Below are 27,072 nucleotides of genomic sequence, written 5' to 3' on the forward strand. Positions count from 1 at the left end.
CTGAATTCCTTTGAAGGTTTCCACATCCTTCCTCTAGTGAGGCGACAAGAACTGAGTACAGTACTCCAAGTGGTGTCTGATAAGTGTTCTACTAAGCTAAAATATTACCTCTCAGCTTCCGAACTCAATTCCATGAATCTGAAGGTTAATGCACCGTATGCCTTCTTAACCACAGATTCAAACCTGCACAGCTGCTTGGATGCCTGCAATGCCCCCTTGGATCCCATGCCTCCTTACTTTCTCAGTCAGCCTTGCATGGAGTACCTTATCAAATGCCTTGCTGAAATCCTTATACACTACATCTGTAGATCTACCTTCATCAATGTGTTTGGTCTCATCCTCAAACAATTCAATCAGGCTCGTTAAACCTGCCTTTGACAAAGCCATACTGAATATTGCTTATCATATTATGCCTCTCCAAATGTTCACAGATCCTGCCTCAGGATTTATTCAATCAAGTAAGACTCAACGGTCTGTAATTTCCTCAGCCATCTCTCCTCCCTTTTTTAAATAAGGGAATTACATCCGCAACCTTACAATCCTCCGGATCCTCTCCCATTCCCATTGATGATGAAGAGATCATTGCCAGAGGCTCAACAATCTCCTCCCTTGCCTCCCACAGTAGCTTGGGGTCATCCCGTCCGGTCCCGGGGACTTATCCAACTTGGTGCTTGCTATAAGCTCCAGCTCATCCTCGTTCTTCATGTCTGTATGCTAAGCGTTTCAGTCTGCTGCAAGTGATCCCTACAATCGCCAGAATCCTTTTCCGCAGTGAATACTAAAGCAAAGTATTCATTAAGTACCTCTGCTATCTCCTCCGGTTCTGTACACACTTTTCCACTATCACACTTGATTGGTCCTATTCTGTCACGTCCTATCCTCTTGCTGTTCACATATTTGTAGAATGCCTTTGGGTTTTCCTTAATCCTGTCAGCCACTCATTTAATATCATGCTAGCCTTGTAATCTTCTAGATCTCTATCATTACCTAGTTTTTCGAACCTTTCGTGAGCTCTTCTTTTCTTCTTGAATAGATGAACAACTGGCTCTGTACCGCCTTTGTACTCCATGGTTCCTGTACCCTGCCACCCTTTCCCTGTCCCATTGGAACGTATCTATGCGGAACTCCACGCAAATAACCCGTGAACATTTGCCGTGCATTTCCCTGAGAACATCTGTTCCCAATTTATGCTTCCATGTTCCTGCCTGACAGTCTCATATTTCCTATTACCCCAATTGTACCTTTACTAACTTGTCTGTTCCTATCCCTCTCCAATGCTATGGTAAATGAGATAGTGTTGTTTATTCTGCTGAAGCCTTCACTCCTGGTCCAAACACATTGAGAATACTCACACACCCGAAGCAGACTTCTGATATACTGTGTCATCCAGACCAGGTAACTTATCTCACTTCAAGCATTTCAGCTTCTCCTCCGTAATAGCAATTACAATCACTTCTGCCCCATTACACTCTGAACTATCTGGCACACCGCTGGAACAGCAACGGAAAATACTAACTGAGTTTGTTTGCTATTCCTGACGGAAAGTATTCATTGAGTTCATCCGGTATTTCTTTATCCACTATTAGTACCGCAGCAACTTCATTATCCAGTGGTTCAAAGTCCATTCTCTATTTAACTCTTTATGTATCCGGGGAGGCGGGAAGGGAAAGATGATGACATCCTCTTTTAAATTATTGACCAGAGCCTTTCATTTTTGTGTACTTTGTACATCTGGGAGCATCTTAAACACGCCCGTCATATTTGCTTCATCTCCCACTGAGGCAATACATTCCACCACTCTTTGAAAAAACTACCCACATGTTCTTTGAATCTAACACAACTCACCTTAACCAAATGCCCTCTGGTATTAGATATTTCAGTTCTGCCAAACCATATATTGCCATTGGTGTCAATGCCAGGCGATGTTAAACTGAAAGGAGACGGTGAGAATCAGGTGCGACTGAGAAAGCTGTATAATTCAGTGATGAGAGGAACAGATGTCCCATTGGTCTGCGGAAATGTTTCAACCCACACTGCGGAAATAGTTGTCCATTACTCACCATAGCGCCACCAGTGGTAGGAGGAGCAAATAGGTGGGCGCTGTCTGCTCAACCTGCCTTGATATTTTGTCGACACATCACTCCCGGTCCAAGACACAGGACTGGTTCATAACAGGGAATTGCCGGCAATATAGCGAGGGTACCTCGGAGGATCCCGGCACGGTGTACAATCCATGGAGAAAGCTGAAATGGGTATTGTGTGAGTGTGGGTGAATGGGCGCAGCTCGATCCAACTGTGTCAATGGATGGTTCCAAAATATTTGGAGGTGCTTTCCTCAGTTTATAAACAAAACAATGTTCTCCTTTACACCTCAATTAATGTCTGACTGTCGTGGTCTAGTCCATGAAGTCTGCATTCCGGATCACGGTCCGGTCCATCAATCCTTATTCCAGGTTTTCCGTTTTTCACGTGTTCTGTTGGAGTGGCTCAATAGAGGCACATGATTCTCATTTTGGGCTGGATACATAAGTAGCTCCTGGTTTCAGTGTGGGACTGTTCCCTTCCCTTCCTTCTGAAGCTGTATCCTGCCCAGGAGTACCGCATCCTGCCCGAGTGAAGGCTCTGTGTTCCCATACTCCCAACACCGAGGCTCTGTGTTTCCAGTCTCCCAAGACCTAGTCAAGGCTTCGTGTTCTCATCCTGTCCGTGCGTCTTGTCCTGTCCTGTAGACAAACCACGACCTGTAGCCACGTATGGTCCTAGCCTCGACCCGTGTTCCTGTTCCAAGTCAAACCCCAGGTTCCGAGTTCCAACCAAGACCCAGATTCAGGGTCCTTGTCCAGGCTCCGTTGCGGAGTTCCGTGTTCCTAGTCCAGGCCACTTGTTCCTAGTCCACGCCCGCGTCCGTTGCCTCTAGTTCATGTCCTAGCCCAGGCCCTGAATCCTGGTCTCCTCCAGGGCCTGTGTCGATGTCCAGCATAATTTCCTCCCCACTTCCCTTGTTTTCTTGACACAACTAGTCCTTTTCCTAGTACCACAGTGTCTCTGTCTTGCATTTGGGTCCGCCACCAACGCCCTCCGAGCGACACTGACCCTGTTGTTGAGCAGCAAAATCTGATCACACCTTAACGGGCGGGCAGGGGAGGAGTTCTAGTGACATCAACTTCGGGAAAGGTCACGAAAAAATGTCAGCGAATTTATAAATATTGCCTTGATTCTGTGTCTGAGTTTAATTCAATATCGGCAATGTTCAAAATATTTGTGAGGGGACTGAGCAGAGAGATGAAAGAGAGAATTGACATGCGTGGGAGAAGCACCGTCACACGTGGAAGGGATGCAATTACTGTCTGTTTGTTGCTTCTGTCACAAACTGAGATGCACGTTAAAGCAGAGAGGTGTTCCACACACAAGACATTCTGCAGATGCTGAAAGTCTTGAGCAACAAAAAGACACACGAAGTACTAGCGGAATTCAGCAGATCAGGCAGCATCCATGGGGGGGGAACAAACAGTTAATGGTTCGGATCAGGACCACAAGGAATAGAAAGTAATGTGGCAATATCTAGAATTTCTGTCCCCTCGTTTCGAGTCCGATGAAGGTCCTTGGCCAGAAACGTTGATTGTTTATTCCCCTCCATAGATGCGACCTGGCCTCCAGCAATTTGTGAGATATTCCAGAGATTTGCCGAGGAAAGGGTTGACCAGGCAGACAGACAGCAACCCAGAGCAAAGCGGTGGTGATGGGCAGCACCAGGAGAGTGATGGTGATGGGTTACTGTATTCTCAGTAATAAACAGAGTCATTTCAAGTCTTCAATTTCGGACTGTGTTAGGTGATCTTTAGGTTCCAGAGAGAAAGATGCTGCCCAATATGGGGTCAGTATTTTGTTTAATTATCTCCATTTTCCTTCACAGGTCCGAGCTCAGTGATCACCGAGCTCCTGGCAAGCTGGAGTGATTTCCAGCTGCTGCAGTTGACGGACTTCTACCGGGACAGGCTGGAGCAGGCGATGGAAGGAAGGGTGCACAGAGTGAGCCTGGCGTTAACGGCCGAGAATCAGTTCAGCGGAGAGGAACATCGGGTGAGTGGGAGGGAGAATGGGTTTGAATTTTCACACATCACAGGACTGATGGGTGTCGGAACTCTGACTCATCGGATATCAAGTTAGATACAAGAACAACTGGGAAATAAATACTGTACATGCAATCTCGAACATATGAATCGGAACCAGTGAGAGGAAGAGGTGAAAAGACCCCGCGGTGGGAGGCTGCTCTATGTTCAGAGTGAGTTGAGCAAGTAACTGTTGTGTGGGCTTACAGTACTAAATGGAAATATGACAGGAAGTTCCAGTCGTGGAAGAATGTACAGAGTGACGGCAGGATGTCAGTGAGAACTGGGGCATCAACTGTGGGTGCCACAGGAGCTCGAGTGTGTTCTGTCCTGGGTGGCGATGATTGTGTTACAATCTGTATTTGCAAACAGTGTGGATCGGGGAATACTGCCATGTTGTAATGTGTAATCACTGAATAAACCTCCACTGGAAAAGGCAAAGGAAAGGCATCAGGTGTCAGCCGGTAATCCGCTGGCATGTTGGACACTGGCGGAATGAGGAGATGAATCACATCATCTTTTCTGCAACTTCTCCGAGACTGCTCACTCTGTTATAAAAACCCTCCTGACTTACTTCTTCATCTGTGATCGTTATTTTCTGATTTCTGTTTTACACCGTCAAATCCGGTGAGGGATTATTTATGGATTTGGAGCCACGTCAATGAAGCGGTCACAGACCAGCCAGGATCTCATTGACTGGTGGACCAGGTTCACGGTGAATGTCCCTCCGTGCGCTCTGCACTCAGAATGTACAGTCCATGTCCAGACAAGTTCAGCACCCGTCCGGGTGACTGCTCAGTGTGATCCCGTTACAGAGCACATCATTTACTTCTCATTCTCTGTGTGAATCTGTCAGTCCCCAATATGTTCACTGTCACTCTTCACAGACAATCTCTGATCTCGCTGATAAGGGAGAGCGGGCGGACCGTTCTAAACTCCTCCTGAGCCTCGTGATGGAGAAAGGCTCCCGCGCCCAGAGAGTGATGTGGGAAACCTTTGTGAAAATGCGGATTGGTGTCCCAAAATTGGACAAAATACTAAAAGAAATAGAGAAGCATGGTGAGATAATATCAAATACTAAATTAATTTTGGAATCAAGCATTACATGATTATAATTTGACACATTTCAATTTCTCAAATTGTATAATTCCGAACAGGTTGTGTTCCGGTCCATCAACCCGTACTGGAGATTCCCAGGGAACTGAAAGGTAAGTGAAGAAACAGCTGTTTCCATCAAAGGTTGATGTTGTATAGGGTCATCTCGTTGTTGAGCCTCGGGGACTTGATCAGGTAAATGTTCCACCGTGACACAGCGCATAGTGAGACACATAGAAAAATGTTTGCTGGAGGGAGACTTTTCACAGGACATTATAAGGAACAACTCAGAGAGCAGGTGAGTTTGCTGAAAGGGATCACTCCTCTCTGGGTCCCGCAACTACAGATCCCAGCACCGGGGTCAGAATGGAGAAAAGGGTCATCTGAGGAGCGAAAATATGGGAAATGTCAACTCCCGGTACAGCCCTCATCCTAAATCACTTTTCTAAATACCCTCAGTTCCTACAGGTCATCATTTTTTAGAATTGGGAGTCCATTGAAGTTTTCGTCACAGAATAACAATGACAGCAGCCATTTAATGAGAAAAGCAGATAGCACTACAACTAGTCTGTTTAATCCCAGAGCAGCATTATGAACCCCACTCTCTTCACATCTGCAACGCCTTAGTACAAACACTGCTAAAGTTATCCAGATCAATTTCCCACTCAATAATCCTGGGAATTCCATCAGGAGACAGTATTAGTGAGGGTGAGATCGGAGACAAAATCCTCAGCTCAGTCCACAGAAGCTGAAATTGATGTGATGTGTGATGGACACTGTGAAGGGTGAGATATGGGAATTAGGACAGAGAAACCGAGAGTTGTGAGCTTGAGGCAAAAAAGTGGAATGGACTGAAAATATCTACAAATAATATTGCAATTTATGAAATTACAATATTATTAAATTACTGAAAGAAATCATGCAGGTACAGCAGGCAGTGAAAAAAAGCTAATGGTATGTTGGCCTTTAAAACAAGGGGAGTTGAGTATAGGAGCAAAAACGTCCTTCTGCAGTTGTACAGGGCCCTGGTGAGACCACACCTGGAGAATTGTGTTCAGTTTTGGTCTCCAAATTTGAGAAAGGACGTTCTTGCTGTTGAGGGAGTGCAGCATAGGTTCATGAGATTAATTCCCTAGATAGAGGGACTGTCATATGTTGAAAGATTAGAGCGACTGGGCTTGTATACACTGGAATTTAGAAGGATGAGAGGGGATCTGATTGAAACACCTAAGATTATTAAGGAATTGGACATGCTAAAGGCGGGAAACATGTCCCCGATGTTGGGGGAGTCCAGAACCAGAGGCTACAGTTTAAAAATAAGGGGTAGACCATTTAGAATGGAGTTCAAGAAAAAACATTTTCACCCAGAGAGTTGTGGATCTATGGAATGTTCTGCCTCAGAAGGCAGTAGTGGCCAATTCTCTGGATGTTTACAAGAAAGAGTTACATAGAGCTCTTAAAAATAGCAGAGTCAAGGGATATGGGGAGAAGGCAGGAACAGGGTACTGATGACTCTGATAACAGTTTTCTGATGACACTGCCATAGTTGCATGCATCAGCACGGGAGATGAGGCGGAGTGCAGGGCTACGGTGGGGAAATTTTGTCACATGGTGTGAGCAGAAACATCTGCAGCTTAATGTGAAAAAGACTAAGGAGCTGGGGTTGGACCTGAGGATGGTTGAGGCATCAGTGACCCCTGTTTCCACCCAAGGGGTCAATGTGGACATTGTGGAGGATTACAAATACCTGGGGACACGAATGGACAATGAACTGGACTGGTCAAAGAACACTGATGCTGTCTACAAGAAGGGTCAGAGCCGTCTCTATTTCCTGAGCAGACTGAGGTCCTTTAACATCTGCTGGACGATGCTGAGGATGTTCTACGAGGCTGTGGTGGCCAGTGCTATCATGTTTGCTGTTGTGTGCTGGGGCAGCAGGCTGAGGGTAGCAGACACCAACAGAATCAACAAACTCATTCGTAAGGCCAGTGATGTTCTGGGTGTGGAACTGGACTCTCTGACGGTGATGTCTGAAAAGAGGGTGCTGTCCAAGCTGCATGCCATCTTGGACAATGTTTCCCATCCACTCAGTGTGCGACCCTAAAATCCCTCGCAGGGTCCTGATACACTCTGAGACCCCACTCACTTCTGACAGGTCCTGACACATTGTAAGACCCCACACACTCCTGGCATGGTCCTGACAAACTGTGAGACTCCACACATCGCTGCAAGGGTCTTGACGCACTCTGAATCCCACACAAACCTGACAGGGTACTGACACGCTGTGAGAACCCACACACCCCTGTTAGTGTCTTGACCCAATGTGCGATCCAACACAACCCTTTTAGGGAACTGACGCACCGGGAGACCATACACACTCCCGACATGTTCGTGATACACTGTGAGACCCCACACACCCCTGACAGGGTCCTGACACACTGTGAGACCCCACACACCTCTGGCAGGGTCCTGACACACTGTGAGAACCCACACACCCCTGACAGGGTCCTGACATACTGTGAGACCCCACACACCCCTGACAAAGTCCTGACACACTGTAAGACCCCACTCACCTCTGGCAGGGTTCTGACACATTGTGAGACCCCAGACACGCCTGGCAGGGTCCTGACACACTGTGAGACCCCACTCACCTCTGGCAGGGTCCTGACACATTGTGAGACCCCAGACATCCCTGACAGAGTCCTGACACACTGTGAGACCCCACTCACCTCTGGCAGGGTCCTGACACATTGTGAGACCCCAGACACGCCTGGCAGGGTCCTGACACACTGTGAGACCCCACTCACCTCTGGCAGGGTCCTGACGCATTGTGAGACCCCAGACACCCCTGGCAGGGTCCTGACACACTGTGAGACGCATCACAACCCTGACATGGCCCTGACACACTGTGAGACCCTACACAGCCCTGACAGGGTCCTGACAAACTGTGAGACACCACACACTCCTGACAGGGACCTGTCACACTGTGAGACCCCACACACTGCTAAGAGGGTCTTGACACACTGTGAACACCAGACAACCCTGACAGGGTCCGGACACACTGGGAGATTATACATACCCTGGACAGTGTCCTGACACAATGGGAGACACCACACACCCCAGGCAGGGCCCTGACACACTGTGAGACCCCACTCACCCCGGACAGGGTCCTCACACACTGTGAGACCCCATACACCCCGGACAGGGTTGTGACACACTGTGAGACCCCACATGCCCCGACATGTCCTGACACACTGTGAGACCACACACACTCCTGACAGGTCTCCGACCCCAAACACCCCTGGGAGTGTCCTAACACACTATGAAAGCACACACGCCGCACAGGGTCCCGTCTCACTGAGAGATCTAACATACCCTTGACAGCTTCCTTACCACTGTGAAAACCCACACACCACTGACAGGTTCCAACGCACTGTGAGAACCCACACACCCCTGTTAGGGTGTTGACACACTGTGAGACGCCACACACCCCTGACAGGGTCCAACACACAGTGAGAACCCACAAACCCCTGTTAGACTGTTGACAAACTGCGAGACCCCACACACCCCTGTTAGGGTGTTGACAAACTGTGAGACCCCACACACCCCTGTTAGGATGTTGACACACTGTGAGACCCCACACAACCCTGTTAGGGTGTTGACAAACTGTGAGACCCCATACACCCCTGTTAGGGTGCTGACACACTGTGAGACCCCACACACCCCTGACAGGGTCCTGACACACTGTGAGCCCTCATACACACTTGACTGGGTCCTGACACACAGTGAGACCCCACACACACCTGACAGGGCGCCGACACACTGCGGGAACCCACACACCCCTGGCAGGGTCCAGACACACTGTGAGACCCCACACACATGGCTGACGGGGTCCTGACACACTGTGAGACCCCATACACACCTGACAGGGTCCTGACACACTGTGAGACCCCACACACAGGACTCTGACAAAACAGTGAGGCCCTACAAAACCCGGGCAGGTTCCTCACACACTGTAAGATCCTACACCTGAGATAGATCAGAGATAGGTCAGGTGACGTATTATTGTGTGGAGTAGCACTTCGGGTCCAGTGATCACAATACCATTAGTTTCAATATTATTATGGAGAAGGATAGGACTAGACCCAGGGTTGAAATTTTTGATTGGAGAAAGGCTAACTTTGAGGAGATGCAAAAGGGTTTAGAAGGAGTGGATTGGGACAATTTGTTTTATGGAAAGGATGTAATAGAGAAATGGAGGTCATTTAAACGTGAAATTTTGAGGGTACAGAATCTTTATGTTCCTGTTAGGTTGAAAGGAAAGGTTAAAAGTTTGAGAGAGCCATGGTTTTCAAAGGGATATTGGAAACTTGGTTAGGAAAAAGAGAGAGATCTACAATAAATATAGGCAGCATGGAGTAAATGAGGCGCTCGAGGAATATAAACAATGTAAGAAAAATCTTAAGAAAGAGATTAGAAAAGCTAAAAGAAGATACGAGGTTGTTTTGGCAAGTAAGGTGAAAATAAATCCGAAGGGTTTCCACAGTTATATTAATAGCAAAAGGATAGTGAGGGATAAAATTGGTCCCTGTGAGAATCGCCGTGGACAGCTATGTATGGAGCCAAAAGAGATGGGGGAGATTTTGAACTATTTATTTTCTTCGGTGTTCACTAAGGAGAAGGATATTTAATTGTGTAATGTAAGGGAAACAACAAGGGAAGTTATGGAAAAAAATAACGATTAAAGAGGAGGAAGTACTGCCACTTTTAAGGAATATAAAAGAAGATAAATCTCCGGATCTTGACAGGATATCACCTAGGACCTTAAGGGAAGTTGGTGCAGAAGTAGCAGGGGCTCTGGCTGAAAAATTCCAAATGTCATTAGAAACGGGGATGGTACCGGAGGATTGGCGTATTGCTCATGTGGTTCCATTGTGTAAAAAGGGTTCTAAGAGTAAACGTAGCAATTATAGGCCTGTCAGTTTGACGTCAGTTGTGGGTATATTAATGTAACATATTCTTGAGATGGTATATATAATTATCTGGATAGACAGGGTCTGATTAGGAATAGTCAGCATGTATCTGTGCGTGGAAGGTCATGTTTAACAAATCTTACTGTATTTTTGAAGAGGTTACGAGGAAAGTTGACGAGGGTAAAGCAGTGGACCTTGTCTATATGGACTTCAGTAAGGCATTTGACAAGCTTCCGCACGGAAGGTTACTTAGGAAGGTTTAATCATTACGTCTTGATATTGAAGTAATAAAATGGATTCAACAGTGGCCAGATGGGAGATGCCAGAGAGTAGTGGTGGATAACTGTTTGTCAGGTTGGAGGCCGGTGAATAGTGGTGTGCCTCAGGGATCTGTATTGGGTCCAATGTTGATTTTCATATACATTAATGATCTGGATGATGTCGCAGTAAATTGGATTAGTAAGTATGCAGATGATACTAAGGTAGGTGGCGTTCTGGATAATGAAGTAGGTTTTCAAAGCTTGCAGAGAGATTTAGGCCAGTTAGAAGAGTAGGCTGAACGATGGCAGATCGGGTTTAATACTGATAAGGGTGAGGTGCTACATTTTGGTAGGAATAATCAAAATAGGACATACATGGTAAATGGCAGGGCATTGAAGAATGCAGTAGAACAATGTGATCTAGGAATAATGGTGCATATTTCCATGAAGGTAGAATCTCATGTGGACAGGGTGGTGAAGAAAGCTTTTGGTATGCTGGCCTTTACAAAGCAGAGCATTGAGTATAGGAGTTGGGATGTAATGTTAAAATTGTACAAGGCATTGATAAGGCCGAATTTGGAGTATTGTGTGCAGTTCTGGTCACCGAATTATAGGAAAGACGTCAACAAAATAAAGAGAGTACAGAGGAGATTTACTAGAATGTTACCTGGATTTCAGCACCTAAGTTACAGGGAAAGGTTGAACAAGTTATGTCTTTATTCTTTGGAGCGTAGAAGGTTGAGGGGGGACTTGATAGAGGTATTTAAAATAATGAGGGAGATAGATCGGGTTGACGTGGATAGGCTTTTTCCATTGAGAGTAGGGGAGATTCATGCAAGAGGACATGATTTGAGAGTAAGGGGGCAAACGTTTAAGGGTTACACGAGGGGGTATTTCTTTACTCAGAGAGTGGTAGCTGTGTGGAATGAGCTTCCGGTAGAAGTGGTAGAAGCAGGTTCGGTATTTTCATTTAAAGTAAAATTGGATAGGTATATGGACAGGAAAGGAATGGAGGGTTATGGGCTTTGTGCAGGTCGGTGGGACTAGGGGAGAGTAAGCGTTCGGCACGGACTAGAAGGGCCGAGATGGCCTGTTTCCGTGCTGTAATTGTTATGTGGTTATACGCACCTGACAGGGTCCCCACACACTGTGAGACCCCGCACACCCCTGTTAGGATCCTGACACACTGTGATCCCCAGACGCCCCTGACAGAGTACTGACACACTGTGAGACCCCACAGACCCCTAAGAGGGACCTGTCAGGATGTGAGAACTGAGACACCCGTGGCAGTGTCCAGTCACAGAGTGAGACCCAACACACCCCTGACAGGTTCCAGTCACAGAGTGAGACCCCACACACCCCTGACAGGTTCCAGTCACAGAGTGAGACCCCACACACCCATGACAGCATTCGAACACACTTTGAGATCCCACACGCACAAACCAGCCACCCACAGTGCACGTGCTGATGCGCAAAGTTACTTCTTTGTATTTTAAATCAGTGACGGTCGGAAGGGAGGGGGAACTGTGACTTCCCTACCTGTTCCTTTGACAGAATGCGCACCACCCTCTTCACTGTCTCCATACGCCACATCAACCCTGGGGATTAAAAGTTTCTTCCTCAGGAAAAAATGACAGCTGTGACAGTAGCGGGAGATTGTCCGGTACGGGACAGTCGGGGGTCAGTAAACTACCAGGGAAATACTCAGCTTCACAGCACAATTAATGTGGAAATGTGATGACCTGGTGTTTATCTGGACCAGGCCTCTCCGTCCAGTCAGCGGTCTGTTAATCAAATTTACTTTACTGTACGAACATCTATTGTTGAATCCAATTCATGCAATAGCTTTGAGCTAACTCCTGTGTGCTTAGATACTAAGTTCTGAGTTGAGGCATCTAACTGTTTGTCAACTGTCTGTTCCCATGGAAGATGTTCAACAGAAACACAAGGAGACTCTGCGGGCACAAACTGAAACACTGAGAGTGAACACGATCCTGATGAGGGAGAAGGTGAAGGTTTTCGAACTGGTTGATCGATACGCTGAGCTCACGGTCATTTCTACTGTTCGAGATCGGAGACTGGTGGAACATGAGCTGCTGGCAAGAGGCAGAGACCACGAGGAGTGGAGACAGAAACATCTCCGAGGAGAGTTGGAGAAAATCCAGACGGATCAATTGTTCCAGAGCAGCTTTTCCCGGAGTAAATCCAAATCTGGGAGTTCGGCAGCGCTGGCTGGAGTTCCAGGGATTGGGAAAACAACAATGGTACAAAAGATTGTTTATGACTGGGCCACAGGGAAAATATATCAACAGTTCCAGTTTGTCTTCAGTTTCAAATTCCGGGATTTAAACCATATTACCTGCAGAATAAACCTGAAGGAACTGATTCTGGATCAGTATCCTTACTTTGGGAATATCCTGAGAGAGGTCTGGAAGAATCCAGAGGGATTGCTGTTTATATTTGATGGTTTGGATGAATTCAAAGACAAAATTGATTTTTCTGACAGTCGGGGACACACAGAACCTCCTTCCACATGCACAGATCCTGAATTCAAGTGCAAGGTGTCTGACATTGTGTACAATTTAATCCAGCACAAGCTGCTCCCAGGGTGTTCAGTGCTGGTGACCACCCGCCCCACTGCGTTACATTCATTGGAAAAGGCTGAGATCAGTGTCCGGGCTGAAATCCTGGGATTTCTTGGTGAGGAACGGAAGGAATATTTCATCAGGCATTTTGAAAATCAGACGGTGGCGGCAGCTGTTTTCAAACACGTGAAGGAGAACGAGATCCTGTACACCATGAGCTACAACCCCTCCTACTGCTGGATCCTCGCTCTGGCACTAGGCCCGTTCTTCACACAAAGAGTCAGGGACCCACAGCGAGTTCCCAAGACCATTACCCAACTGTACTCCTACTATATTTATAATATCCTGAAAAACCACGGCCGTGAGATTGAGAACCCCCGTGATGTGTTACTCAGGGTTGGTCAGATGGCCTTCAGAGGAGTGTCCGAGAAGAAGATTGTATTTACAGATGGAGATTTGATCAAGTTCAATCTACAGCCTTCCCAGTTCCTGTCCGGGTTACTGATGGAGCTCTTAGAGAGAGAGGATTCTGCCCGGACCGTGGTGTACACATTCCCACACCTCACCATCCAAGAGTTTGTAGCTGCAGTCGCAGAATTCCTGAATCCACATCCCGGGGATTTCCTGAAATTCCTCACTGAAGCCCACAGCACAACAGATGGGCGATTTGAGGTATTTCTCCGTTTCGTTGCTGGTCTCTCCAACCCAATGACAGCTCGGGGCCTGGAGGAGTTTCTGGGTCCATTTCCTCATCAAACAACCTGCCGGGTGATTGACTGGGTGAAGGAGGAGGTTAAACTCAGTGGAAACACGAGGAGTGAAACTGGTAAAAGCAGCCTCCTGAACACATTGCACTACCTGTTCGAGTCTCAGAATCGTGGGCTGGCTCAGGCCACACTGGGGTCTGTGGAAACACTTTCATTCAGTGGAATGACACTGACTCCGATTGACTGTGCGGTCCTGTCTCATGTCATCGGACTCTGCGATACAATTAAGCACCTCAAACTGGAGAACTGCCACATTCAGTGTGAAGGAATCGAGCGGCTGGGACCCGGGCTGCACAAGTGCCTGGAGTTGAGGTAACTTGATTTATTTCTCACTCTGAACTGTGAAACTGTTCCAGTGTGTTGTTTCAATGTAAAGGGATTTGGGTTAAACTGTAGTAAATCAGATTCTGAAGAATTGTGACAAATGCCCAGAGGATCGGTCAGTAATTCTCCAAGGATGGGTGGGTTCGGTGGTTCCTAGTGAAGGGATGTTGGAGACTTCATCAGATCAGTGAACAGCTGCCATTGGTTCAATGGTAGTAAATCACAGGAATGACCGTGTTTCTCGCTGCCTGTGACACGTTCATTGACAACGTTCCTTCTCACTGTTACTGACACCCAGACCGAGACTGACTGCAGCAGGTAGGTCAGAGATTCTCAGCCCCTTCCCGGTGAGGGACAAGAGACCGTCAGCAGACTGTCCCAGTGAGAAGGAAAGAAATACTATTGTGAGATTGTCCTCCCATACCCTTCCCCGTGTGCGAATATCACTATCAGTTCACCTGTGTGACTGTGCTCACTTCCAGATACCCAGACCCCATGGTGGCATCTTCTCATCTGACCCATCTCACTCCTTTTTCTGGATAATCGCATCTTGTTGGATAATCTTTTATCTCTCACACTCCCCTGCCTCCTGTTGGATATCGCTTCCCCATACCCTTTTTCCTGTCGGATCTCTCTTCCCCATTTTCTTTCCCCTGTGGGATATTTCTTCCCCATCCCTGTTCCTCCTGTGGGATCTTTCTTCTCCATCTCTCTTCCTCCTGTGGGATCTCTCTTCCCCATCCCTCTTCCTCCCTTTTGGATCTCCCCTCCTTCCTCCTGGGGAAGCCCTCTTCATTCCTCCTCTGGAATCTCTCTTCTTCAATCACTATCCTCCTGCAGGTTTTGTCGTCCAATCCCTTTTGCTCAGGTAGTTTAGCTTCCACCATCTCCCATCGACACCTTCCCATATACAAATCTCCCTCAATGTGAGACTTTTTCCCACACTTCAACCCTGATTCTTCTGCAACTCTCACGTTAGGAACACTTTTCTAACCATTGGTGAATATGTGGAGTTTTCAGGGTCACACCAATAGACTAAATTACTGACATTCGGTGAATTCCCTGGAGCTGGTCAGTGAGGTACATTGACAATGATGGGAACTCCGATCAGTGATTTACTGAAGAGTTTAATGGTTCCTGAAATATCCGAGTGATAGAAATTCCCTCAGACCCGCGGTTTGAATCACTTTGTTCATCTCTTTGTCTGTTTGTGTATAGCCTCAGTGGTAATGACCTCAGAGATTCAGGAGTGAAACTGGTGTCTGCGGGCCTGAGGAACCCGGAGTGTAAAATACAGAAACTCGGGTAAGTACCAGACTGTGGGAAAATGTGTTTACAGTCACTGGGTGTCTGACACTAAACATTAATGTGATAAGTACAAACATAGAAACATAGTAAATATACAGCACAGTACGGGCCCTTCGACCCACAAAGCTGTGCTGAACATGTCCCTACCTGAGAACTACCTAGGCTTTACCCATAGCCCTCTATTTTTCTGAGCTCAATGTAGCCATCCAGGAGTCTCTTAAAAGACCCTATCGTTTCCATCTCCACCACCGCCACCGGCAACCCATTCCACGCACTCACCACTTTCTACATAAAAAAACAAACACCTGACATCTCCTCTGTACCTACTTCCAAGCACCTTAAAAATATGGCGTCTCCTTCCAGCCATTTCAGCCCTAAGAAAATGCCTCTGACTATCCACATGATCAATGCCTCTCATTAACTTATACACCTCTATCAGGTCACCTCTCATCCTCCGTCGCTCCAAGGAGAAAAGGATGAGTTTTCTCAATCTATTCTCATAAGGCATGTTCCCCAATCCAGGCAAAATCCTTCTTAATCTCCTCTTCACACTTTCTATGGTTTCGAAGTCCTTCCTGTAGTGAAGTGACCAGAACTGAGCACAGTACTCCAAGTGGGGTCTGACCAGGGTCCTATAGTGCTGCAACATTACCTCTCGGATCCGAAATTCAATTCCACGATTGATGAAGGCCAAGACACCGTATGCCTTTTCAACCACAGAGTCAACCTCCGTAGCAGCTTTGGGTGTCCTATGGCCTGGGACCCCAAGATCCCGCTGATCCCCCACACTGTCAGGAGTCTTACCATTAATACTATATTCTGCCATTATGTGCGACCTACCAAAATGAACCACCTCACACTTACCTGGGTTCAACTCCATCTGCCACTTCTCAGCCCAGTTTTGCATTCTGTCAATGTCCCGCTGTAACGTCTGACAGTCCTCCACACTATCCAAGACACCTTCAACCGTTGTATCATCAGCAAATTTAGTAACCCATCCCTCCACTTCCTCATCCAAGTCATTTATAAAAATCACTAAGAGTAAGAGTCCCAGGACAGATCCCTGAGGCACACCACTGGTCACCGACCTCCATGCAGAATATGACCCGTCTACAAGCACTCTTTGCCTCCTGTGGGCAAGCCACTTCTGGATCCACAAAGCAACGTCCCCTGGGATCCCATGACTCCTTACTTTCTCAATAAGCCTTGCATGGAGTAGCTTATACCTTACAGCTCTACCTTTATCAATGTGTTTAGTCACATCTTCACAAAATTCAATCAGACTCGTAAGGCACGACATGCCTTTGACAACGCCATGTTGACTATTCCTAATCATATTTTGCCTTTTCAAATGTTCTTAAATCCTGCCTCTCAGGATTTTCTCCGTCAACCGACAAACCACTGAGGTAAGACTCACTGTTCTATAATTTCCTGGGCTATCTATACTCCCTTTCTTGAATAAGGGAACAACATCCGCAAACCTCCAATCCTTCGGAACCTCTCCAATCCTCATTGATGATGAAAAGATCATTGCCAGAGGCTCAGCAATTTCCTCCCTCACTTCCCACAGTAGCCTGGGGTACATCCCGTCATGTCCTGGTGATTTATCCAACTTGATGCTTTCCAAAAGCTCCAGCACATCTTCTTTCTTAATATCTACATTCTCAAGCTTTTCAGTCCAATGCAAGTCATTCCTACAATTGCCAAGATCCTTTTCCATCATGAATATTGAAACAAATGATTCATTAAATACCTCCGCTACTTCCTCCAGTTCCATACGCACTTTTCCATTGTCACACTTGATTGATCCTATTCTCTGTAACTTATCCTTTTGCTCTTCACATACTTGTAGAATGCCTTGGGGTTTTCCTTAATCCTCTCTGCCAAGGCCTTCTCATGGCCTCTTCTAGCTCTCCTAATTTCATTTTAAGCTCCTTCCTGCTAGCCTTATCATCTTCCAGATATATGCTTCCAAGTTTCCGCCTGATAGCCTCATACTTTCCCTTACACAATTAAAGGTTTCCCTTACTTGACTGTTCCTATCCCTCTCCGATGTTATGGAAAAAGAGATAGAATTGTGATCACTATCCCCAAAACGCTCTCCCACTGAGAGATCTGACACCTGACCAGGTTCATTTCACAATACCAAATCAAGTACAGCCTCTCCTCTTGTAGGCTTATTTACATACTGAATCAAGAAACATTCCTGCACACAGCTAACAAACTCCACCCCATCTAAACCCCTCACTCTAGGGAGATGCCAAACGATATTTGGGAAATTAAAATCTCCCACCTCAACAATCCTGTTATTATTACTCTTTTCCAGAACCTTTCTCTATCTGCTCATGAATGTCCCTGTTACTATTGGATGGTTTATAAAAAACACCCAGTAGGGTTATTGACCCCTTCCTTTTCTTGACTTCCACCCACATATACTCTGTAGACAACCCCTACATGACTTCCTCCCTTTCTGCAGCCGTGACACTATCTCTGATCAAAAGTGCCATGCCCCCACCTTTTTTGCCTCCCTCCCTGTCCGTTCCGAAACATCTAAAGCCTGGTACTTGTAGTCGCCATTCCTGCCGTGCACCATCCACTGTAATGGTCCGGTCCGGAGTCCGGGTCTTGATCTGGTCCGCGGACTCTGGACTCCGGGCCTTGTAGCCGTCCCTCCTTTCACCCTTGAGCCAACTAGTCACACCTCTGGCTCACCGTGGCTTGTTTGGACTCAAGGAGGTGCATCTGATGCCCATCGGCTGGTAGGTGTATATAAGGGGCTCTGGGACTGAGTCTAGTTCGGGGGTCATCCTGTTTGTCTTGTTCCCCTGCTTTTCTTGTACGCGCTCGTCCCGCTGTTCCGTCCGGTTCGCCTTGCTCGCACTATTTATCCTATTTCGACCTAGTCGTCCTGTTTGTGCTGGTCGCCCTATTTACCCTGTTAGATAGATAGATAGATAGATACTTTATTCATCCCCATGGGGAAATTCAACTTTTTTCCAATGTCCCATACACTTGTTGTAGCAAAACTAATTACATACAATACTTAACTCAGTAAAAAATATTATATGCATCTAAATCACTATCTCAAAAAGCATTAATAATAGCTTTTAAAAAGTTCTTAAGTCCTGGCGGTAGAATTGTAAATTGTTCTGACCTGTTCATCATGTTTGCCCTGCTTGCGCTGTTCACCCGGTTTCGTTCTGTTCATCCTGTTCGCCCCGGCTTGGAGTACCCACCTCTAATCAACTAGTTCTGTGAGTCAGTCTCGGAGTCACCGTGGACCTAGTCCCCTTCCTATCCCTTGCCTCCGTCGGGCAAGCCAGGCCAGATTGCTGCTGCCCGGCGGAGGAATCTGCCTCTTTCCTACCCCTCGCTTCCAACGTGTTGTGCTCCGCGACCTGCCCAGGCCTCTGTGTTCCACCTGGGAGGCCGGGCCCTGCCCAGGAGTTATGCGGCCCGCCCAGGGGGCTATCCTCCCAGCATTCCTTGTCCCATAGACCCATTCTTTAGCCTAACCAAGATCCTGCCTCGCCATGAACTCCAAGATCCTGCCTCGCCGTGAACTCCGGGATTCTGCCTCGTCGTGAACTCGGGGATCCTCCCGCCTCTCCCTGAACTCGGGGATCCTCCTCCCTTGCCTGAACTAGCTCTGAACGCCAGGATGACCTTTGAATGCCACATCCCTCACGCACGCCACGGTCTCCCCATCTTGTTCTATCCTTTAGTTGTTCCTGTCCTGCCCCTAGTACTTCAGTGCCTGCGTCCTGCATTTGGGTGCAGCCTCCTGTCCCCTTGTGACATCCAAGTCTCTGTAATGGCCACAACGTCATAGCTCCAAGTGCTGATCCACACTCTAAGCTCACCCGCTTTATTCATGATACACTTCGCATTAAAATAGACACATCTCAAACCATTGATCTGAGCGCCTCCCTTCTCTATCACCCGTGTATCCTTCCTTTTGCTCTATCTCCAAACTTTCTCTGTTTGTGAGACAACCTCCCTTTCCACCGTCACTTCAGTTCGGCTCCCACCCCCCAATAATTCTAGTTTAATCTCTCCGCAATAGCTTTAGCAAACCTCCCCGCCAGGATACTGGTCCCTCTGGGATTCAAGTGCAACCCGTCCTTTTTGTACAGATCACAACTGCCCCAGAAGTGGTCCCAATGATCCAGAAATCTGAATCCCTGTCCCCTGCTCCAACCCCTCAGCCACGCATTTATCCTCCACCTCATTCTTTTCTTGTTCTCACTGTCGCGTGGCACAGGTAGTAATCCCGTGATCACTACGTTTGAGGTCCTGGTTCTCAACTTCCTTCTTAACTCCCTGTAGTCTTTTTTCAGGACCTCTTCCCTTTTCCTACCTATGTCGTTGGTCCAATATGTACCATAACCTCTGGCTGTTCTCCTTCTTACTTCAAGATATCGTGGACGTGATCAGAAACATACCGGACCCTGGCACCGTGGGGGGGGGGGGGAGGGCAAACTACCATCCGAGTTTATTTCCTGCGCCCATAGAATTGCCTGTCTGAACCCCTAACTATAGAGTCGCCTATCACTTCTGCTATCCTCGTCCTTTCCCTACCCATCTAAGCCACAGTGGTAGACTCTATGCCAGAGGCATGTACACTGTTGCTTCTTCCAGGTAGGCCACCCCCTCCAGCAGTACTCGAACAGGGGCACGTCGTTAAGGGGTACAGCCACAGGGGTACTCTCTAGTACCTGCTGCTTGCCCTTCCCTCTCCTGAGTGTGACCCACTTCTTCAGTCTCCCGTGGCCCCGGTGTGACCACCTGCCTGTAACTCCTCTCTATCACCTCCTCACTCTCCCTGACCAGACGAAGGTCATCGAGCTGCATCTCCAGTTCCGTAACTCGGTCCCTAAGGAGCTGCAGCTCGACACACCGGGTGCAGATGTTGCCGTCCAGGAGGCTGGGAGTCTCCAGGATCTCCCACATCTGACACCGAGCACAGAAAACCAGTCTCACACACATACTCTCTGTCTGTATTGTAAACAGATAACCTACCTCGCCTCGACCCTTTATCGCCGAAGCCCCGTTGAGCCAAAGCCTTCCTGCTCTGTCTCCCGCTCCTCTGACGCTCGCTCTGTAAAATCTGTCTTCCTTTTAAACTCTTCTCGCTGTTCTCACTGGCCGACTTGCACAGTCGTGCTGAAGAAAAAAAAAATCAGTAATTGTGTTACTGATAAACACTGGGGATTTGTACCATCTCCTGTCTCTCTGTGTCCTACACCCTCACTCTCTCTCATCTCCAGGCTGAGGGATGTCGGTCTCACAGATTCTGGCGCCGAAGACCTCGCCTCCGCTCTCAGTGCAAACCCATCACTGACGGAGTTGTACCTGAGTGACAATAAACTGGGAGATTCAGGAGTGAAATTATTGTCTGTGGCTTTGAGGAACGCGGAGTGTAAAATACAGAAACTGGAGTAAGTACCAGACTGTGGGAGATTGTGTTTACAGTCACTGGGGTCTAACACTGAACATTAATGTGATCAGTAATTGTGTTACTGATAAACACTGGGGATTTGTACCGTCTCCTGTCTCTCTGTGTCCTTCACCCTCACTCTCTCTCATCTCCAGGCTGTGGGACGTGGGTCTCACAGATTCTGGTGCGGAGGATCTCGTCTCCGCTCTCAGTACAAAAGCATCACTGACAAGGCTGAACCTGGGATTAAACTCGCTGACAGACCGATCTGTCCCCGCTCTCCGCCACCTCATACTGACCCTCCCGAGTCTGAAGTGGATCAGGTGAGTGTTAATGTTAATATTCAATGCGATAAAATATCAGCGGATCCGCGGTTTTATTTGTCTGTGAGTGTTGTTGAAATATTAACCCTGGTCCTGTTACTGACACTGTTGTGTAATCTGTTAATTTCATCTTTATTCTTCCATTTGTTTCAGGCTGGCGGGGAATCGGTTCAGTCGGGCCGGGAGGAAGGAACTGGGATCTCTGCAGGAACCCAGACCCGGACTGACAGTGACCTGTGAACATCTGAATGTGTGAACATCCCCACCAGCGGGTTAGGGACATTTTTTGCCGATTCCCCGCCCTCCCCCCTTTAACGCCCGCACTTACCTTTAATGGCCGCCGCGCGCCGGGGGTAATTGGCTTTAATGGAACTGGATACAATCTCGAACTCGGTGACATCGGAAGTAGTGCCGCAGTGACGTACATCCGCCTGTTGTATAGCTGTTCAGCTTCCGCCGGATATGCGGGTTCCACACTCCCCCTCGTGACACCCCGGGGAATTACACAGACATGAAGAGCCCGGGGTCCGGGGCTCAGTCTGTGACACCGGTGTCCCGGGGTGGGATTATCCCGGGAGAGAATCCTTTTGCTCCCTTTGCTGAGGACGGGGCATTCGGCAGCCTGGCAGATATAATGATATTAAATGATAAATACTTCGGCAGTGACCCTGGATCTGCAGTGATCTCGGACACGGTCCAGAAGTGTGATTATATAATCATCGGTTCTCCGATGCAAAGTGACGGTGAGAAACGGGACTGATTATTCAACCTGTCTCTCATTGTCGCCGGTCAGTTAATTGTGTGTGACTATGAGTGAGTCGGGAGCAGTTTATTTATTCCCGCACGTCAACAGCTCACACGTTGTTTAATTTACATTTGTCATGATGATGTCAATAAACCTGTAACTTCCTGTCTTGGTGTCGGACTCAAGTCTCATTAAAAAAGGAACAGTGACGTGGGGTTATTGCTAAACCCCCTCCCCCCGTACCCGGTGAGCTGCAACAGTGGGTGGGAGGTCCTCACACTGGTACAGCAGCGTCTCAGCTCCAGGCTGAGGAATGTCGGACATGCAGAGTCTGGGTGCCCAGGATCTCACCTCAACCCTACCCCTATCGTGGCTAACTAACCCTGCCTGCCACTTGCAGTCAGACAAAATTGACTGTAATGTCAAAAGCGATTTCACTTAGGTCCCAAGTACGAAAGGGATGGGGGATGAGTGAATCTCCCTCCACACCATCCCATCGCACATTACCGGGGTCAGACACGGAAAAAAGAAGTTATCTGTAGTGTGAGATATATCAACAGAGTTCTCGGGTTGAAACAGATTACAGAGGAGATTCTCATTGTGTTCACCCTGGAACTGCAGCACAGGAAACCACACACACACACACACACACACATGAACAATGAATATATGAAGAAGTGGTCACAGAGACGGGGAGGGATGCAGTGTGCACAGACCAGGAGAGGGTTTGGAGTGGGCACAAACAGGCAGGGAAGTACTGACGGGAATCATAACCATAGCAGTTAACAATGACATTTGAATTCTAAAGTTGAGATGTAGCCCACGATGAAATCGAATTATCCTTAAATTTTGCAAAGCGGGACTCCACCCCTTCCCCTCCTCTCCCACGGTCCGCAATCCCAATCAAATACCCCTCTTTCCTATTCATTCCCAACATCCGCACTCCCAATGACATCACCCCTGCCCATTCACTCCACCTATCCGCATTCCTAGCTTGCATCGTTCAAACTTCCATTGTGCCCCACCCCTTCCCCTTCACTCCCACTGTTTGCCTCCCAGTGGGCCCCGCCCCTTCCCATTTACCCCCACCGTCTGCACCGCTTCCCATTCCCTCCTGTCGTCCAATCTCCCAGTGAAATCTGTCTCTTCCCATTCACTCACACCATCTGCCTCCCACTGGGAACCCTTTCAGCTCATTTCCAACGGGAATGCGATCCTGGAAATTGGCGGGGACGCCTGAATTCTGTATTTGACAGAACTCGGAGTGGGGTTTATGAAATTTGACGAGAACGCTGATGGGTTTATTAGTTACACGGACAGTCGAGGGTCGTGTGGATGTTGACCGTTTTGTAACACTGACGATGCTCATCTCCTGGCGGAGACGGTGGACACGATCGGACTGAATGACCATCGATACGCCTTCCTGAAGATGGGGGAGGGGGTGGGTGTGAGAGAGGTTTACGGTTTCCGTGTCCCCATGCCGGGAGATTCATTGCGCCCGGTTCCCGGTGTCCATATCCAAAACCGGGAATTTTGCCAGGCGCGATTCCCGATCTCTGTCTCCACACCGAGACTTTTATCACCCACGGTGTCGGGTCTCTGTATGGACACCGGGAACATTACCCCACACGTTTCCTGGTGTCTGTATCCTCCTCTCTCCACGACACTCGGAGTGATGACGCACAGGATCCGGAGATGAGGATGTCGGACCGGTCTCTATTGTTTACGATATGTTTATTATTTGTGATAAACAGTCCGCACAATCGAGTGGAGGGTGGTCGAGAGTGTCTGTCCTACGAGGGGCTCCTGATTGAAAATGGTGAATAGGGAGGGAAGGACAGAAGGATTTAGAATGGTCACTGGGGAGGGAGTGAAAGGTTGACTGAAAATGGTCTCCGGGGAGAAAGTGATGGGCTGAGTGACAATGGGCGCCAGGGAGGGGGTGATGGGCGGAATTAAGATGGCCGCGGTCACCTTGTTTCTCATGGCCGGCAGGGAGGGAGTGATACACTGACAAGAGAGTGGGAGTGATAGGCAGAGTTAAAATGACCGACAGGGTGGGGCTAACGCACTTTTTGAAAGTTATCACCGTGGAGAGACTGACGCGCCGACATAACATTGTCACCAGGAAGGGAGTGACGCGCGCATTGAAAATAGTCTCCAGGGAGGAAGGGATGCACTGAAAGAAAATGGACGCCAGGAGGTGGCAGGTTAGAGGGAATGGCGGCCCGACCTGAAATAGTCCCTGATACCTTTGTTACAATGGCCGACAGCGAGAGAGTGATGGACAGAATTCAGATGGTCCACAGGGAGAGGGTGATACACTGACAAGAGAGTGGGAGTGACAGGCAGAGTTAAAATGACCGAGGGAGGGAGAGACGCACCGGGTAAAATGGTCGAAATGGAGACAGTGGCACATTGAGAAGGGAGCGCGGTTAACGGTTTGATGTAAAATGATCTACCAGGAGAGAGTGACGCTCTGATATAAAAAAGCCGCTGCTCCGCTTAAAATATCTGACGGGGCAGTTTAGGGTTTGTGATACCTTGTTCAGCGTGAGCGCCGGGAAGGGACGGAGCTAGACGCCGATTGAAAACGGCCGTCAACACCGTTAATTTTGTTGAGGAAAAGAGAGAGACGTGGTGACTGAAGGAGACCCCGATCGACCGGGTTGAAACGGGACCAAGGAGGGAGCGACGCCTCTGTTAAAGTGAGCGGCAGAGAAGGAGTGAAGGACACGTTGACTTCAAATGGCCGCTGGGGAGGGAGTGGCGGCTTTGGTAGAAGTGAGCACAAGAGAGGGAGGGACGCGCTGATTTAAAATGGGCGAATCCTTGGTTAATGTGGCCGCCAGGGATGGAGTGAGACACTGACTTACAATGGCCACTGTCACACACAGAATCTATGCCGAAGGAACATGCGGTGCCCATGGATACAATCCCGGGATCGAGTGTGTTATTGATTGTTATAACAGTATTTTAATTTGTGTTTTATATAGTCTTGCGTATTGTATATATGTGTTAATTCTAATGAGGTTTTTCATTGAATAAACTAATGTATATATCTCAGATATTCACACATACACATGTACATGTGGGTTTTGGGGAGGAGGGTGAGGGGTTTGGGAGGAAGAGGAGTGATGGGACGAGGAGTGGACTGATGAGACGGTGAGCGTGGCGAAGTCACTGACTCAATAGGGGACAAAAAGGGGAGGGGCGAAAGTCCCTGTCACAAACTGGTGGCCGACATGGAGAAAGACGGGGTGATAAGGAGTGAAACGACAGGAAGGGAGCGGGGATGATAGGACGCGGAGGGAGAGGAAGTGACGGGACTAGGAGGGAGGGGGAGTAATGGAACGTGTAAGTGGGAGGAGTGATGGGACAGGGAGGAGGGACAGTTATAGGACGGGAGGGAAGGGTGATGGTACGGGGAGGGAGTGGAAGTAATGGGGCGGGGAGCGAGGGAAAATGGGACGTGGGGGGAGGGGATTGATGGAACGAGGAGCGAAGGGATCTGATGGGAAGGAGAGGGAGGGAGGGAGGGCAACTGATGGGACGGGAAGGGAGGTGAAGTGCTCGGACTGGGAGAGAGGGGTCAGATAGGACAGGGCGAGTAGGAACAGGATGGGGAGTGTGGGGGGCGTGACTTACTCAATAGTGGTGGGTGGGTGGTGACTTTCCTTCGCAAATAAGACGGACGGCAAGAAAAGGGGGGGGGTTGTGTGCAAAGGGTAAAGGGGGAGCGAGTGGTCGGGGACGCGGTCAGAGCTGATAGGTCGGAGAGTTGAGTCTCTCAACGGAGGGAGAGGGGAGCGATTCACTCAACGACGGTGGGAAGGGATTGGGAAGGGGAGCGAAATTTCCCTCAGAAAATGTTCACCACACGGGATATGGTGGATGGTGGGAGTCAGGGTAAGGAGTCAGAGAGGGGAGGGTGTCAGGAGTGATAAGGTGAGTAGGGGATGACTCACCTGGTAATAGAGAGAGAAAGAGAGCGATGAGGAGAGGCGAAGATTGGCATCGGAAAATGGCAGCCAAACAGCGTACAATGCGGAGCATCGAGGTGGTGGGGAGAGGAGAGCGAGGGGAGGGAGGGAAGGGGTTTGCGAGTGATGGGATGGGAAGGAGGGTGACAAGATGATGAGTGTGAGGCCATGACACACTTCGTGGTGGAGGAAGTGGGGAGGAGGGTCTCACACTGTCACAAAATGGCTGTCGGTAGAAGGTTAAATGGAGAGTTGGGAGATCGAGGAGGAAGGGAAAGGAGAGGAGGGATGAGGAGTTGAGATTGAATAAACAGAGAGGGAAGTGAGTGGAGGTGAGGAAAAGCGTGTGCCCCATTCTATGATGCGAGGACAACGGTTGTCAATAGCAACCATCACAAAATGGCCGCCAGCCAGGGTGAAATGGGCGGTGATAGAGGGAAGAGCGAGGGGACAGAGAGAGGAGTGTTTCAGGAGTGACCGGATGCCGAGGGTGGGAGAGGGCGATTCGTAAAAAGGGAGCTGGAATTGGGGGGGTTCCCACGGGGAGGAATGTGACTACGGGAAGAGGCTAGCACCATTACACTCCCCTCCCCTCCTCAGTCTCCAAACTCCCGCCTTGATTTTTCTTTCAGGCCGAGCCTCAGGTCGCTCGGCCCGAATCCTTCAGACTGCCCCGTGGAGTAGGGGAACGTGTCGTCACTGGGGCCCGTCAAAGGCAGGAGTGGGCGCCGGCTTGTCGGAGAAGACGGAGGCGAGGTCTGGCGGTGCGGGCTGGTTGGCGTGGATCACCACCACTTTCTGCAGGGGGGTGGGGAAGAGGGAGGGGTCAGATTGAGGAGGGGAGGGGAGAAAGAGGCGAGAAGAGGAGATGAGATCCACTACCCACTCCCTCAGCCTTTCTCTCCCTCAGTCCCCTCTCTCCCTCCTTCTGTCCCCTCTTCTCTCTCGGTCTCTCCCCCACCTCTTGTCTCTCCACCCTTTCCCTCTCTATCCCTCCAGGTCTCTTGCTCCCTCCCCACCGTCTTTTCACCTTCCCCATCCCTTCTACCATGCCCCATCCATCGCCGCCCACACACACACCCCCGTGCACAGGAAGATCCCACTCACCACCGGAGGCTGTGCGGCGCAGCACTCGAGGTCCCTGCAGTTGGCGATGGCCG

At 48.8% G+C, this 27,072-nt stretch overlaps 1 protein-coding gene and 1 long non-coding RNA gene across 2 annotated transcripts in view; both read left to right on the forward strand.

Annotated features, from left to right (window-relative positions):
* Positions 1-14,656, forward strand: part of LOC140721087 (NACHT, LRR and PYD domains-containing protein 3-like) — a 46,993-nt gene extending 32,337 nt beyond the window's left edge. The window contains exons 6-10 of the mRNA XM_073035953.1: positions 3,914-4,080; positions 4,997-5,168; positions 5,267-5,317; positions 12,367-13,519; positions 14,596-14,656. Coding sequence (XP_072892054.1) covers positions 3,914-4,080; positions 4,997-5,168; positions 5,267-5,317; positions 12,367-13,519; positions 14,596-14,656 — 1,604 coding nt within the window. The remainder of the gene's footprint in view (positions 1-3,913; positions 4,081-4,996; positions 5,169-5,266; positions 5,318-12,366; positions 13,520-14,595) is intronic.
* A 6,113-nt stretch (positions 14,657-20,769) lies between these two features.
* LOC140721147 (uncharacterized) lies at positions 20,770-22,054 on the forward strand. Its single transcript, XR_012097329.1, has 3 exons — positions 20,770-20,862; positions 21,017-21,184; positions 21,338-22,054. It is a non-coding gene; the product is annotated as an uncharacterized lncRNA (long non-coding RNA).
* The last annotated feature ends 5,018 nt before the right edge of the window (positions 22,055-27,072 follow it).

The sequence above is a fragment of the Hemitrygon akajei genome, unplaced genomic scaffold (genome assembly GCF_048418815.1).
Source record: "Hemitrygon akajei unplaced genomic scaffold, sHemAka1.3 Scf000050, whole genome shotgun sequence".
In the NCBI taxonomy this organism is placed as follows: Eukaryota; Metazoa; Chordata; class Chondrichthyes; order Myliobatiformes; family Dasyatidae; genus Hemitrygon; species Hemitrygon akajei.